We start from the raw sequence: 14441 nt of genomic DNA, 5'->3' as shown, positions 1-14441 counted from the left end.
CCGCGGTATCAGCCCCCACTCTCCCTCGGCCTCAGATTGCTTGGCCAAGTCAAGGTACCATCACTTGGTGGTGGCATTCTCTAAATGGAAAATGGCATCCTGCTGGTGAAATGACAGAGGCCTGAGCTGTTTCAGGGCACGGAGTGTCAACTCCCTGAATCCGTGCAGGAGCGGCCCACACCCAGCCTGGTCTCAGCTTCCCCTACCTGTTCTGGACCAAACCAACATGCGCCTCCCCGAAGTGCTGCACGAAACGGGTTTGTTCGCTCTTGCTGCTGGAGCAGCTCGCTTGCCCGGCAGTCGGTCACCGTCGGTCACTGTCAGTAAGAGCCAGACTCAGTCGGGCTGGTCCGCCGGTCAATCAGACGGCCAGTACCCAACCGAACCGGTTCCTAAGGCCGGTCCCGCAATTTGTCCTTCCGGCTACCGGAAGCCCCGAGCTGCACGGGCATCCCCGCCCCTTCGCTGTCTTAGCCAAAGGTCTCCGCCTCACAGGAGTGCCCGCCCCACGGTCCCATCCAGTCACAGGCCCCGCTCTCTCGAAATCCTGCCCTATCAGAGGCCTACCTATCAGGCTCCGCCCCATCGGAGTCGGAGCTCCAAGGCCCCACCCCCACCGAGCCCTACCCAATCATAAGCCTCTCCCTCTCCGAGACCACGGCCCTAGGGCTGGCTTTCCTCATGAACACGCAACGCTAGGCAGACGGAGGATGACGCAATCGAACCGCGACGCGAGAAGGTCAGACGGGACCCTCCAACATGGCCGCGGCGGCCCTACGGGGGAGCTGGTGCCGCTGCCCGCAGGTGAGCGGACGTGCGGCGCCGGGAGGGCGGGCCAGGAAGTCCTGGGCCCGCGACCTCCAGGGCCTCCTTCTCCTTAGGCCTGTGGTCCCCTCGGCCCTTCCCCGGGCTAGGCAGGAGGCTCAGGGTTGGGTCGTGGAGTCAGCCAGAGGCCGGGGCGGGGGGCCCGGAGCGAGGCCAGAGGGCGAGGGCCGAGCGTGCCCGGCCGGGGTCGGCAGTGCGCGGAGCTCGGCGGGGTGGGGATCACCACTCACCTACTGCTCAGACCCCACGTGCGCCGGGGAGTGCGTGGTGGCCGCGGCGTCTCGTGAAGAAAAAGGAACGAGAAGGCAGAAGACCGTGACGCTCACGGGTCGCGTTTGTACGCCAGGTCCCCTCGCCAGAGCATTTCCTGCCTCGCCTCTGACCCTCGGCGTGAAAGTGCGGGACGTACTTCTCGCCCTGGCTGAGAACTTGGGCTCTTAGGGGCGGTGGGAGTCGGGGCATGTAAAGCGTACTCAGCTGCTCGTCGCTATTTTACAAGTTCAGTTTAGGAAACTGGGAACTCAGGTTAAGCATCCTGCCCACGGTCTCAGAAGTGGCGGGGTAGCTGACCTGGTTCAAAGACCACGTTATTCTGACTCCAGAGCCAGACTCGGGGGGAAAGGAAATATCTCATGGGAATCTGAATGTTGGGAGAAAGAAGGTGTCTTCAATGCGGGACTGATTTTTTTCTTAGCTGCTTATCTGTTGAGTCAGGGTTTAGAAGTTGAGTTCACAAGTGTCTGGATTTGGGCACAAGACCTATGGGGGGACCAGCCTCAGATTTGGTCCAAGTTAGACAGCCATCTCCTGTTTCAGACTGTTGCTGAGTCAGTGGCTCCAGGAATAATGTGCTTAAGTACATAAAGAAATACCAACAGGTTATTTAAACTCCCCAGAGTTACTCTTGAGTAGCTATGGGAGATGGTGGCATCTAAGTTTGAGATGATGGCTAGAATTCGTAGAGACAGGAAGCATGGAACAGGGAGAGAAAAGGCCCAGGGGATGTGGAAATGGGATGGTGGTTCTGTGGGATCATGGACCAGTTGCCTGGCTCCTGCAGGTGCAAAGGTGTAGCCTTGAAGAGGCCCTTGTCTCACGGAGCTCAAGTTCACCATATAGTACAAGAAAAAATGTCTTTGATGTGACATTAGCAGGGTCTTTGCCCAAGTGACTCCCCTAGGTTACCCTGCTTGCAGCCCACCTCAGACCAGGGCGTGGTAGGTTTATTGCAGAGTTCTGCCCAAGGCAGGTAATCTGTATTTACTACTGGCAGCCCAGTCTCCAAGGTCGGCAGAAGTGGGGTGAGCTTGTGAGAGCAGATTACCTGCTGCCAGCTTCGAGGCTTTGCTTGCCCATTTTAAGACTAAGAGATGAAATCAAACTGGCATGTTGAGCCTTCCACCATAGCATGGCATTTCCCAGGACGCATCTGGTTTCCCCCACGTTCAGAGGCGGGAGCAGATACAAGCCCTTAAGGTGCAGGTCAGTGTTTTCTGTTTCCACCAGATTCCACTGGCTTCTCAGAATTTGGGGAGATTGCAGAGCATCTAGCATGCAATGGGCATGCTACGAAAATCAGCAGATCAGCAGGCGACCCAGCTTTTTCAGTGTGGCCTGCTTGCTTCCTGGTCACCCTCTTATCTGAATGGATCTTTCTGTTTTCTCTCCCAATCAGAGATGCTTCGGCAGCGGAATCCAGTTTCTGTCCAGCCACAACCTCGCACTGCTGCCCCATGGTACCCATCAGATACGCCGGCCAGGTGGAGAGCAGTCCCTGGTGAGTGACTCAGGGTGCAAGCAGGCAGGCAGGCAGGAGGGGGCCGTCTGGAGAATCAGATCTAGTTCAGAAGACCGGGCCACAGGACATGGCCCACACTGCCTGTGGCCTCTGACAGGCGAGCATTCCACCTCCAAGGCCCTCGGAGTTCTAGAGTCCGGTGTGCCTGGGCCTGTCCTTGTCCCAGGAAGTAGAGGACGTGGTCAGGGATGGGCCCTGCCACAGAGTGGCATGCCGTGTCAACTCCGATAGCTGGAAAGGCATCACGGTATGGAGCTGAGCGCCCCCTCCCTGCGGCTTCCACCTGAGGGCGCGTTCCCTTTCCTGGTGACAGCCCTCTAGGCCCTGGAGCAGAGTCACCCTCTCTTGGGGCTTGGTTTCTCTGGGCCACATCTCCCCCCATCCTTTACGTTGCTCCTCACAGATAGCATGTTCTAGAGCTTTCGCCCCCCTCATCACTTCTCTTCAGCCTCGCTTCTGTCAGTGCCTCTCTAAGCCCCAGACCAGGCCCTCTTCCCCCAGTCCTCAGGCTCCCTTACTTCTCCGCCTCATCTCAGCCGCCCCCGTGCAGTCAGCCACTCGCCTGTGCCTGCCTCGTACAGGCTTTCTCTCCCTGCCCCTGTGCTGGGGCCATTGTGGTCATGGGGTGGGCCCTGCAGCCCTTCCCCTGAGTTGTCCCCTCGCATACCCTCAGTGTGCAGCCCGAGGGAGCAGTAGGTTGCCCGGTGGTGCCGTCCTGGACAGCCATTGGGCTTCCCCTGGAGAAAGGCTGGCCAGCACCTGCTCCTGCAGAGCAGCACCCTGGCTTGGCGCAGCGTTCTCTGGGGCTTGATGGGGGCTGGCGCAGCAGGCGCCCCTGAAACGCAGCATGTCCCCTGCCACCGTGGAGAGCCGGCACATCCATGGTGGTGGGGGGATGGCTGGCACATGAGGCTCGTCCCTGTGCGTTGACACCCTCACTGCGATTCTTGAAGTTTTCTCTTTCCTGAGCCCGCTTTCAGCAACAGCTGACGATGCAGGGCTCTCTCCCCAAAGCCAGTGTCGCAGCAGGCACAGCACTGGCTCTTGCTCCCAGAGTGCGGCTCTCCTCTGGCTTCCTCAGGGCCTGGCCTCTGGGGGTGCTGGGTTTTCCTCTGTGGGGGCAACCCCTGAGCTTGGGTTCTCAGTGACAGAGATCCCGCGGGCCAGAGAGGGAGGTTTGTGCCAGTCTCAAGGCAGGGCCCTCGGGTGACGTGGGAGTGGCCCCAGAGGAAGGGGTCCCACTAGGCCCCATAGCCCAGGGTTTAGGGCCCTGTGCAGGCTCCTTTGGTTTGAAGAGCCCCAGAATCCTGTCAGCTCCAGTCCTGGGACGAGGGCCACCTTGGATGTTGCCCTTTGCTCGTGACTGTGTCTGAATCCCCGGGAGGATTCCAAACCACCTGTGGCTCATCCAGCGTTTCCTGTGTGGGGGACAAGGACGGAGCCTGGCATTTTGTTTTTTTGTAGACTTTTATTTTTTTTGAGCAGTTTTAAATTCACAGAAGAATGGTGTGGAAGGTACAGAGAGTCCCCATCCACGGCTTCTCCCCACCCCTCCCACCTGGGCACACAGTTCCCCGCATTTGGTACAACTGATGAGCCAGTATTGCTGCTGTTGTGCATTCTTCGGGTTTGGATGAACGTGCGATGACGTGTATGCACAGTTACTGTATAGAGAGTGGCTTCCCTGCCCTAAAGGTCCTCTGTGCTCTGGCCGTGCCTCCTCCTCCAGCCCCGCGGCAGCTGCCGATCCTTTCACCATCTCTGTAGTTTCGCCTTTCCCGGGATGCCACAGAGTTGGGATCACGTAGCATAGAGCCTGTTCAGATTGGCTTCTTTCACTGAACATTATGCCTTCAAGGTTGCTTCATGGCTTGAGAGCCCACCTCTTTTTATTAATGAATAACATTTCATTGTCTGGGGGGACCCACAGTTTATTTACTGCCTGACTCTTTTTAAAGTTTCTTTTATCCCCCTTTTAAAAGAGACGGCTACTGACTCTTAAACATGCATCATCAACAGACAGGAGAAGATTTCTTAAATTCTCTGTTTCTTTTACATTCCTTTTAGTCCAAATCCTATTCTTCTGGAAACAGGAAAGGCTTTCTCTCTGGCTTGCTAGATAATATCAAACAAGACTTAGCCAAAAACAAAGAAATGAAAGAAAGTATTAAAAAGTTTCGAGACGAGGCCAGGAAGTTGGAAGAGTCCGACGCGCTGCAGGAAGCCAGGAGGAAATACGTGAGTCCCCTGGCTTCGCGTCTCCCTCGGCTGGCACGCTTGCTTCCCAGCCCCGATGGCCCAGTAGAGCGCAGGTTCAGGGTGCGGGGTCACCACAGTGATGGCAGGGAGCCAGCAGCCAGTGTGGGTCACCTGGCCTCCCTTCCCTGCCATGAGGGCAGTGTCCTCTGCAGCCCGCAGTGCTGGCTTCTGGGAGCTTGTGACAGGATAAGGGACTCAGAGCCCTCCCCACCGGCCGGGTCAAAACCTGCGTCCCCAAGGTCCCCAGGCAACCCTCGCGCTCTAGTTTGGGGGTGGGATGCTCCTGAGACTCTCCTGGTCATGGTTCTCTGAGCGAAACGGGTGGGAGTGGGCTTTGGTGCGACTCGGATCACTAATTCCTGCTTCGTGTCTTCTTGAGCCGCTGCCAAGCACCCGCCTTTGGTTGTAAGGCACCTATTGTATCGTAACAAAACGCAACAACGTCCTTTCCCACAGAAAACCATTGAATCTGAGACCGTGCGGACGAGCGAAGTAATAAGGAGGAAGCTGGGGGAGATCACGGGCTCTGTGAAGGAGGTGCGCACCGGGCACCCCGCCTCCTGTTTCCCCTGGGAGGAGGGCAGCGGGCAGCCGGCATGGGTGTCAGCCACCTGGCCGGGAGGAGGGCCACGTCGGCCTGCCCGCCTGCCGGCAGCTCACACCTGAGTTAGGAGCCCAGCAGCTTCCACAGGGACGGCTGGTGCCCGCTTCCTGCCCAGGAATGGACGGGAGGCGCGGGGCGGGGGCGATGCAGTAAGGCCGCTCAGGGTGGGGCCTTCTCCTAGCTTGTTTGCTTCCCGTGGACAGGGCTCTGCATGCCCACCCGCCCTCTCCTTCCTCCCCCGGGACTGCTGCTCCTCTGGGACCGTGGGGGCCCAGGGCGCCTGCCTGTGCAGGGGTGGCCATCGACCCAGCGTCTGGCCCAGAAATCATGCCCAGGTCTCAGTCCCTCTGCCCACAGCGCTGTGAGCTAGAGCTCCCGATCCCGCTTCTGCAGGCCTGGCCTGGCCTAGGTCCGGCAGCTCCCACGGGCCCCCAAGGCCGCACACTGACACGCCACTCCCTCCGCCTCAGTAGAGTCTCGATGAAGTCAGTAAAAGCGACTTTGGCCGGAAAATCAAGGAGGGTGTGGAGGAGGCCGCCAAGACCGCCAAGCAGTCGGCTGAGTCGGTGTCAAAGGGTGGGGAGAAGTTGGGCAGGACCGCCGCCTTCAAAGCCCTCTCCCAGGTGAGCCGGCTGCCGAGGCCCCAGATCCCAAACCCGGGCTCCCGTCTCCTGGCTCAGCCCCAGGGAGGGCCGGCCTCCCCCGGGGGTGCAGGGGCCTGCTGCTGGGAGGCCTGCTCGGGGCGCCAGGCGGTGGCCTCAGGTGTCACAGGGCTGGGGAGCCGCGGGTCAATGTACCAGGGCCCCCGCCTGCCTTTGGCTGCCAGCCCCTCAGCTGGCGCCCGCGGCCCGGACGTCTTCAGGCTCGGGAAGGCCCCTGGCACCCATTCCGTGGCGGCTGCCCTTCCCTCCAGGGGGTGGAGTCTGTGAAGAAGGAGATTGACGAAAGCGTTCTGGGGCAGACCGGGCCCTACCGGAGGCCAGAGCGGCTCCGGAGAAGGAAGGAGCTTTCAGGAGGGAAGTCCGAGGGGGAGAAGGTGTTCGAACCCAACGAGTAGGTACCAGCCGGGCCTGCAGCTGGGCCCTGCCCCTGCTGCCCTTGCCCCTGCTGCCCCTGCCCCTGCTGCCCCTGCCCGCCTGTCCCTGTCTGGGGCCATGGGGGGCCCAGACCCCCGTCCGTTTCTCGAGCTGTTTCCCTGCTTGAGGCTTCCTGGCCCCTTGGAGAACCTGGGGGGAAGGGCGGGTGGTGGGAAGGGGAGGGAAGGCAGGAGCCAACCAGTAGCTCGGGCCTGGCATCCTGCTGCTTCCTCCCCACCTGCCCCTGTTCACACTGCCCTGATCTGCCCCAGGGAGGCCCTGGGGGTCGTGCTGCACAAGGACTCCAAGTGGTACCAGCAGTGGAAAGACTTCAGGGACAACAACGTGGTGTTCAATCGTGAGTGTTCACATTGCAGGGCTTGGCTAACACAGGGCGGTGACAGTGGACACTAACTGACTGTGCCCGTGTGCTGGCACAAGCCAGGCTCCCGCATTACAGCGGAGGAGACGGTCAGAGAGGACCAGTCACTTCCATAGGGCCTTCCAGCGAGGGAGCAGTGGAGGTGTGGCTACACAGCGCCTGTGGCCTGAGGGGAAGCCCCTGCGCATCTCAGTGCAGGGACCCTGAGGGGGGGCGGGGTCACAGCCTTCACTGTAGCCAGATTCCACTGCGAGGTGCTCCCTCCCAAGGGATGTCAGCGCTCCTTGCTCCCGGCCGTGTGCCCTTGTCCCGTGAGGATCACTAGGAGCGTCTCCTGCATGGTGGAGGCACAGCGTAGTTCCCACGGTCCTCACCTGGCCCGGAAGGTGGCGCCTCTCCAGAGGGCCCCTGACCCGCCTGCCTCCGCAGGGTTCTTTGAGATGAAGCTGAGATATGATGAGAGTGACAACGCGCTTATCCGGGCCTCCCGCGCGCTGACAGACAAGGTCACGGACTTGCTGGGTGAGTGGGGGCCCCAGACCATCCCCCGCAATCCCTGGCGAGCTGCAGACAGAGTCCGGCCCTCATGCACTCCTGGCTCTGCTGTCCCCAGGGGGCCTGTTCTCAAAGACGGAGATGTCGGAGGTGCTCACAGAGATCCTGCGGGTGGACCCCGCCTTCGACAAGGACCGGTTCCTGCGGCAGTGTGAGAAGGACATCATCCCCAACGTGCTGGAGGTGTGTGCCATCCAGGGGCCGCCCGCCCGCAGGTGCGCCCCAGGCCCTGAGCTGCAGCCTGCCCCGGGGCAAGCACACCACCTGCATGGCCCAGCTCAGCGGACACCCGCAGTCCTCAGAGGCCTGACTGCCTGCCCTGTGAGCCCGCACCTCTGAGAGGGCTTCTGGAGTGGCCCGTGGCCCCGCTGGTCCCAGGGAGAGTGGCTCTGGTGCTTCCTGCTTTGCCCACACGTGTGCATGCTCTGGGGACTGACTGTCGTGAGGTCGGGCAGCTCCTGCCTCCCCTGCCCACCGAAACCTGCGGGGCCGCTGCCATGTTCCCTCCCGCTCTGCCTGAAACTCAAGGCGGCCCTGAGCAGCTCCCCGGCCAGGAGCTTGTCTCCCAGGTGCCAGGGGCCGCTCGGGAGTGTGGGGAGCTTCAGGGAGGGTCCTGGGGTGCACACAGCTCCACGAGGGGGGCAGGAGCATGTAGCCAAGGGGGCTTTCCTGAAAGGGTTCATCTCTGGGAGCCCCGAATCCCAGCTTTCAGCTCCCCCTGTTGTTCAGGGACCCGCCCCAGCTCACCTTCCCCGAGGCCCCTGACTGGAGGTCAGCTGTCCTTTCCCTGCCGCCTCTCTGCCTCCAGCCCCCAAATGTGGTGGGAGCCCGGCCAGGCCCGGCCTTCAGAAGGCCGGCCCACCTGAGTGCCTCCTGCCCCTCCTGCCGCCTCTGTCCACCAGCCTCCTCCTGGTTCCTTCTCCCTGCCCAGCCTCCAGGTCCCTCGGCCGCTCCAGGCTGGGTGGCTGGGGCTGGAAATGGAGTGGTTCCCGAAGGCAGCCTCCGTGCAGTCCCCACAGGCACCCGGCTCCTCGCTCCCCCTCACGGGACGCAACCCTCTTCCAGTTCCTGGGGAGCAGCACCCAGCGCACTTTGGGCGCCCACCCAGGAAGAAGGCTGCCTGCTGGGTGGGCCTGGCCCTGCAGATGCCCCCCCCCTGGGCCGCAGGCAGAGGCTCCTTGCCTCCCTGGCCGGGTTTCTGGCCACAGCCTGGGCCCTGCACACGGCAGGCCAGCCCCACCGGGACCCGGGGCCTGCAGAGGGAAGGTCCCGCTGGGACGACCATGCCCAGGTTCTCCTGCCTGGAAACCCGCTCCCTTCTGAACTTATTTTGTTTCCCTCTTTTTAGGCCATGATTTGTGGAGAGCTTGACATTCTCAAAGACTGGTGCTATGAAGCTGTGAGTACTTCCTTTTTTTCTTCTCCATTTAGGCCTGAAAAATAAATCACAGTTTGAAGACAGACTGATTGGGCGGCTGGGTCTGGGAAGGGTGGGACCTGGGCTGCGGGGGATACAGGCTGGGGCCTGGGGTCAGGGAGCAGGTAGCAAAGGACGAGGACAATATTGGGGTGCATTAGACGCTTCCTCAGCACACGGGCCTTCGTCACCTCCCCCCCCCAGGCCAGATTCGGTGGTCACCAGGGTACAGCACAAAACAGTGCTGGTGGACTAGTTAGCCGTCCTCACGGCAAGCTCCCCAAACAGACTGCCAAAGATTCCTGCCCCAGGAGTGGCCAGACAAGGCCCGGCTGCTCCCAGAGTCCTCTCTGGCGCCCAGGGCCGCGCAGCGCTGGGCTGCGCCAGAGGCAGGTGGGCATCCCCAGGAACACACAGTGCCCGGCCGGCTCCTGGCTCCTTCCGTCGCTGCCAGGCCACCTCACCTCGCCTTGACCTGTGTCTTTCTCTGGTCATTTCTTTTCCCCCAGCTTCTTTGTGTTGAGCAACCCAGGCTCTTGGCTGCCTGTCTTCTGTACCCAGCTCCCAAACAACTTGGGGAAAGCAGAGAAGAAGGTGGCACATTATCTTTTTAAATACTCGCCTGCACAGTGACTAATCCAACGGGCATTTATGTTGTTTTACTTTGGGACCATCATGACGTGGCTGATTATGTCTGCCAAAGCCAGCGGGGGGCCCTGCAAATCCTTGCACAGGGGCGTTTTTAAATGTCATGTTTAAGAAACCTCACAAGAATCGGATTGGCACTGTTTCCCTTTTTTCGGTGGATCAGCTGCCTCCGGATAAACCGGATCTGCCGCAGTGCCTTCCAACATGGTTGCCTGCCGAGTCCTTGGAAGCCTCAGAGGACGGAGACAAGGCTGCACGTGTCCTGGGCATGGGAGCTGGCACAAGGCAGTGGGGGTGCCATCTGGGCACCACTGCCTCCCTGGCAGGCCAGGCTACCTGTGGCCGCAGAGGAGGCAGGCCAGGCGGTTCATTTCAGAGCAGCTACGGGTTAGGACAAATCCTAGAAAAAGCGCTTGACTCCAGGCCAAGATTCAGAGAGGTGAACACGGGGAAGCTCAAGACTGGCCAGAGAGACCTCAATTTACCTCTGAGGGAGTGCATGTCAGGCGTGTCCCGAGGGGGTCACCCATGTTGCTAATTAATATCACTTTCCTTCGGTGGTCTTGGTACAGTCTTTCTAAGGGGGGGAGTGTGATCCAGGCCAGTGAATGGGTGGCACTGGCACCAACCCCCCTACTTGGACCCGTGTCCCTGGCATCTGCCACGCCTGGTGGGGGAACAGCAGGCAACAGGAGACGTTTCTGGAAGGTGCAAGAGCTGAAAGCGGGCAGCTGGGCCGGGAAGCCCGCCTGCGGGGAGTGTTTCCTGGGGGCTGCAGCCGTGGCTGGGTGGTGGCAGCTGCAGGGCCCCGTGGGGGACTCGTGTGTGGGTGGCCCCACTGGTGCATGTGCCTCTTGTTGCAGACCTACAGCCAGCTGGCCCACCCGATCCAGCAGGCCAAGGCGCTGGGCCTTCAGTTCCACTCCCGGGTCCTGGACATCGACAACGTCGATGTAAGTGTCCTCTTCGGCTTGTTGCCGGGCTGGGAAGGTGTGCTCGGTGGGGAGGAGCCCACTCCGCGCCCCCACCCTGGAGCTGCTGCGGCAGGGGCCCTTTCACCGAGACGTTCCCACAGGCCTGCGGTTAGAGAATCCTTAGGCACGTGGTGGGCGCAAACCCCCAGATTCAGGGCCCCCAAAGCAGTGTTGTCCTGGACCCTCACTAGGAAGGGTGGGGGCTCTCGGACTGCTTAGCCCCCCCCCCCCCGCGTGTCCCCATTTCCTCCCCGTGGGGAGTGGAAAGCATGTCAGCGCTCCCCCCCTCCACCCCCACTTGTGCGGACGGCATCTGCGAGGTCCCGAGTCCCCTGCCTGCACTGTGGACCTGCTCGTGCACACAGTGCTCTGCGAGGCTCCCTGCGTCTCCCCGGCCTGTGCAGGTCGGCACCCCGCGAGCTTCTCTGCATCCACACAGCCCCGCCCAGATCCAGGGAGACTGCACACGTGCTCAGCAGTTCAGATCTCAGTTCCCGACAGGGATGGCCTCACGGGGTGCTGGGGCTGGGTGGCAGCGGGGAGGGGTCAGCAGGGAAGGGGTGGGTCCCTCTCTGAAGCTCGCCCACCCTTTCGCCCGCAGCTGGCCATGGGCAAGATGATGGAGCAGGGCCCTGTGCTGATCATCACCTTCCAGGCCCAGCTGGTGATGGTGATCAAGAACCCCAAGGGCGAGCTGGTCGAGGGTGACCCGGTGAGTGAGGCAGGGAGCCCAGCACAGGTTGGCGTAAGACGGTGGCATGGGTGCTTCTGGCCACCCTGCTCTGAAGGCAGTTCATAGCCAGGAGGTTCTATGATGCCATGGGGACAGCAAGACAGCGCCTTGCAAAGTCCCAGGGCCCTAGTGGGGCCTGTGGAGGTCAGAGGGGTCTGACCTGTCTGATTTTAGCAAATGCTGAGTGGCCCTAGCCTCTGCTCTGGCCCCCTGGCCCCCTAAGGTAGCCCCTCCCTTGTCCCCCCAGCGTCCCTGTGGCCTGGCCTTCCCCCTACCCCACCCCCTGTCCGGCTCCTGCAGGACAAGGTGCTGCGCATGCTGTATGTGTGGGCCCTCTGCCGAGACCAGGACGAGCTCAACCCCTACGCAGCCTGGCGGCTTCTGGACATCTCCGCCTCCAGTACAGAGCAGATTCTTTGAGCACTGCTCAGGACGGACCCTGGGGCTGGACGATCACGCGGTGGACACACAGGGACAGGTCCTCATGCAGCAGGGAGGCCTGTGGGGACAAGAGGCTTGCCTCACCCTCTTCCCAGGGCATCTGCACCACCAGACAAGGGTACAGCTGCTGAGGCTGCTCCGACAGCCCCAGCCCCGGTCCCTGCTCCGCCCTGCAGGGGCTGCTGGCTTGGGCCGCTGAGGCGCATGGACCAGACAGTGCCAAGACGCCAGGGCCCAGGGCTCCCTCCCAGGAGGGGTGGTGGGGCCCAGGCCCTGCCACTCAAGAGTGGCCCACTGGCTGTGTCAGCCAGGCCAGTTAGCTCCTTGTTACTTTTCACAGTGCCCTAACTATTCTGTATGTACGCCGGAGATTTGGAAATAAAACACCAAAGCGCAGGAGAACAGCCTGGGTGTTCCGCGATGTTTGTGCCGGGGCTGAGGGTCTGGAGGGGTGGGAGTGGGGGCGGGAGCTGGCCAGGTGCTCGCGGGGAGGCCGTCAAGGTCACTGAAGGAACTGCAGCCCCAGAGGGAGCAGCGTGGCCTGATCAGGACCCTATTCCCAGGTGAAGGGCGATAAAAGCCACGGAGGTTTTCAGTGACCTGGCTGGGGTCTCAGGTTGGGTCTCCAGGGCTGCAGGGGCTTGAGTGCCCTGAAGTGATATGTGGGGGTGCTGGGATCCCCCAACAGGTTGTGGGTGATGGGCATGGGCGTGCGGGGCAAAGGTCGGGGTGTCAGGTGCTCGTGGGGGCGGGGAGGGTGGGGTCCTGGGTGCTCACGGCTCCCCTGCCAGGGTCCCCTCGGCGGGGCGGGGCTTCCCGGCGGCCGGGCGGGGTCACAGACCGCGCTGCGGTCCCTGCACAGCCTCCGCCCCCCGCGGCGCCCCGCCCCCGTCGCCATGGGAACAGGCGAGGCGGCCCGGCTAGCGCGCGGCGCCCGCCTCGGTCTCCGCCGCTCCAGGCGGGTGGGGTGGGCTGAGCCCGGGCCGCCGCCGCTGTCGCCGCCGCCGCGGGGAAGGCCGGAGCGGAGAGCGCGGGTCGCGGAGGAGAGCGCGGCCGCCGGGCACCCGGTGCCCGTCCCGGTGCAAGCCAGGGTGAGGGGCGCGGCTGGCGGGCGGGCTGGCGGGCGGGGGCGGGGGCGGGGATGGCTCCCCGGACGCGGAGAACAAAGGGACGCGGCTGGGCCGGGCCGCGCGGCGTGCTGGCACCTGTTGTGCGCCGGCCGGGTCGGGCTCCCGGGGCCCGCTCTCCGCGGCCCCACCTGCGCGCACGCCCGGGGCTGGGTCTCCGCGCGGCGGCGGCGGGCCGCGGACTGGGTATGGGCGTCGCCCGGGACCAGAGGCGGGGCGGACCGCCAGTCTCATCCCGATACCCGGGTGCCCTCCTCCGCAGGGCGCGCGGCGATGTGAGCCATGAGCGCGGCGTGGACCCTGTCCCCCGAGCCGCCCCCGCCGTCGACGGGGCCCCCGATGGGCGCGGGCCTGGACGCCGAGCAGCGCACGGTGTTCGCCTTCGTGCTCTGCCTGCTGGTGGTGCTCGTGCTCCTGATGGTGCGCTGCGTGCGCATCCTGCTCGACCCCTACAGCCGCATGCCCGCCTCGTCCTGGACCGACCACAAGGAGGCGCTCGAGCGCGGGCAGTTCGACTACGCGCTGGTCTGAGCCTGGCGGGCCCTCCTCCGAGGGCCCACCCGTCGGGGATGCCGTGGGGGCCCGGCCGCCGCCGGGATCCCTCCCGGAGACCCAGCCCCCGGCGGGAGGGCGTGAGGACCAGCCGGCCCTTCCCCTCCTACCCCGCCCATCTTCCCTCCTGGCCAGGCCGGAGCCTCACTTCGTGCCTTCGTCCCGCCCTGCTCTCGCCCCGTGACACCGGTCCCGACTCCGAAGCCCTGGCGGGAAGAGGAACCCCCTCCGCCATCGTGTAGGTGACTAACGCCGAGCATGAGTACCATGTGCGTTCCTGGATGCGGGGAGCCCCGTGTCCCCCCTCCGACCCCGGTGGTCTGGCCATACTCCCGTCCCCCACCCCATCCCCTGTAAGCGCTGAGCCCCCTGGCTGGGCTCCGGCCCCGCGCGGGGTTTACGCCGCGCTCCTGTGTGGCCTGCGCTGCCCGCCTGGGAGACCGAGCCTGAGGAGCGACTGTGCTGCTGTGTCCGGGATGCATGGCGCCCCCTGAGGGGGAAGGGCGCGGCTAGGCTCACTCCCGCCCTCAGCCCTCCCCGTGCAGGTCAGCATGCCCCGCCCTTGGTCACCACCTGGACCCCTTGTAGGCCCTCCGGCCACTTCCCCTGACCCTTCCTGCCATCCCCCCTTGGCCCTCCCCCTGCCTCTGAGCCAATGGTGATAATAAAAGCTATTATTGAATGCTTACTACGTGCCAAGAAGCTGTTGGCTTGGCGCCTCCTGCGCATGGCCTGTTCCCTCTTCGGGATGCAGTGTCAGCACTGCCCCTTACGGGCAGGGGGCCTGATGTCTGGGCAGCTTGAGTAGCTTGTCCACACTGCAGGGCTGGATGCTTGCCTGGCGGAATGTGACCCCACGTCTGGCCTCCGCACGCGCTTTGCTGCCCAGTGCTGTGGAAACACCTGGATCCACATTCTGGTGGGGGGGCGGATGTGTCACCATCTTGATGGACCCCCCCCCCAGCTCCAGACACAGCCCAGACTCCCCATTCCTTCCCTTGATTTGGGGAGACTCCGGAGATGGAGGAATGGACTGAGCCTGGTAGGGAG

General features: G+C 63.0%; 2 protein-coding genes across 5 annotated transcripts; both read left to right on the top strand.

The window, feature by feature from the left end:
- Window positions 1-669: 669 nt before the first annotated feature.
- TIMM44 (translocase of inner mitochondrial membrane 44) lies at window positions 670-12116 on the top strand. Of its 4 annotated transcripts, none has more exons than XM_036890780.2 (13): window positions 670-804; window positions 2501-2602; window positions 4691-4861; window positions 5339-5419; window positions 5960-6109; window positions 6400-6539; window positions 6835-6920; window positions 7374-7466; window positions 7558-7682; window positions 8848-8898; window positions 10428-10517; window positions 11140-11250; window positions 11519-12116. In XM_036890780.2, exons 1-13 carry the CDS (start codon window positions 760-762, stop codon window positions 11909-11911), a joined length of 1638 nt encoding a protein of 545 aa, XP_036746675.2. In that variant the 5' UTR covers window positions 670-759; the 3' UTR covers window positions 11912-12116. The 4 variants fall into 4 exon arrangements, with proteins under 4 accessions (XP_036746675.2, XP_036746676.2, XP_057345678.1 ...); XM_036890781.2 differs by having other exon boundaries at window positions 11572-11916; XM_057489695.1 differs by lacking the exon at window positions 4691-4861.
- A 482-nt stretch (window positions 12117-12598) lies between these two features.
- On the top strand, window positions 12599-14079 carry CTXN1 (cortexin 1). The gene is made up of 2 exons (XM_036890788.2): window positions 12599-12803; window positions 13102-14079. Exon 2 carries the CDS (start codon window positions 13122-13124, stop codon window positions 13368-13370), a length of 249 nt encoding a protein of 82 aa, XP_036746683.2. The 5' UTR covers window positions 12599-12803; window positions 13102-13121; the 3' UTR covers window positions 13371-14079.
- The last annotated feature ends 362 nt before the right edge of the window (window positions 14080-14441 follow it).

This window comes from Manis pentadactyla, chromosome 12 (genome assembly GCF_030020395.1).
Source record: "Manis pentadactyla isolate mManPen7 chromosome 12, mManPen7.hap1, whole genome shotgun sequence".
NCBI lineage: Eukaryota > Metazoa > Chordata > Mammalia > Pholidota > Manidae > Manis > Manis pentadactyla.
The sequence above is the reverse complement of the archived record's forward strand: the minus strand, read 5'-3'. Positions and strand labels throughout refer to the sequence as shown.

Coding starts and splice junctions, on each gene's coding strand:
- TIMM44 (XM_036890780.2), top strand. CDS start 760: ATGGCCGCGGCGGCCCTACGGGGGAGCTGGTGCCGCTGCCCGCAG. Junction 7,467..7,557: donor CAAGGTCACGGACTTGCTGG/GTGAGTGGGGGC, acceptor TGCTGTCCCCAG/GGGGCCTGTTCTCAAAGACG. Junction 10,518..11,139: donor TGGACATCGACAACGTCGAT/GTAAGTGTCCTC, acceptor TTTCGCCCGCAG/CTGGCCATGGGCAAGATGAT.
- CTXN1 (XM_036890788.2), top strand. CDS start 13,122: ATGAGCGCGGCGTGGACCCTGTCCCCCGAGCCGCCCCCGCCGTCGACG.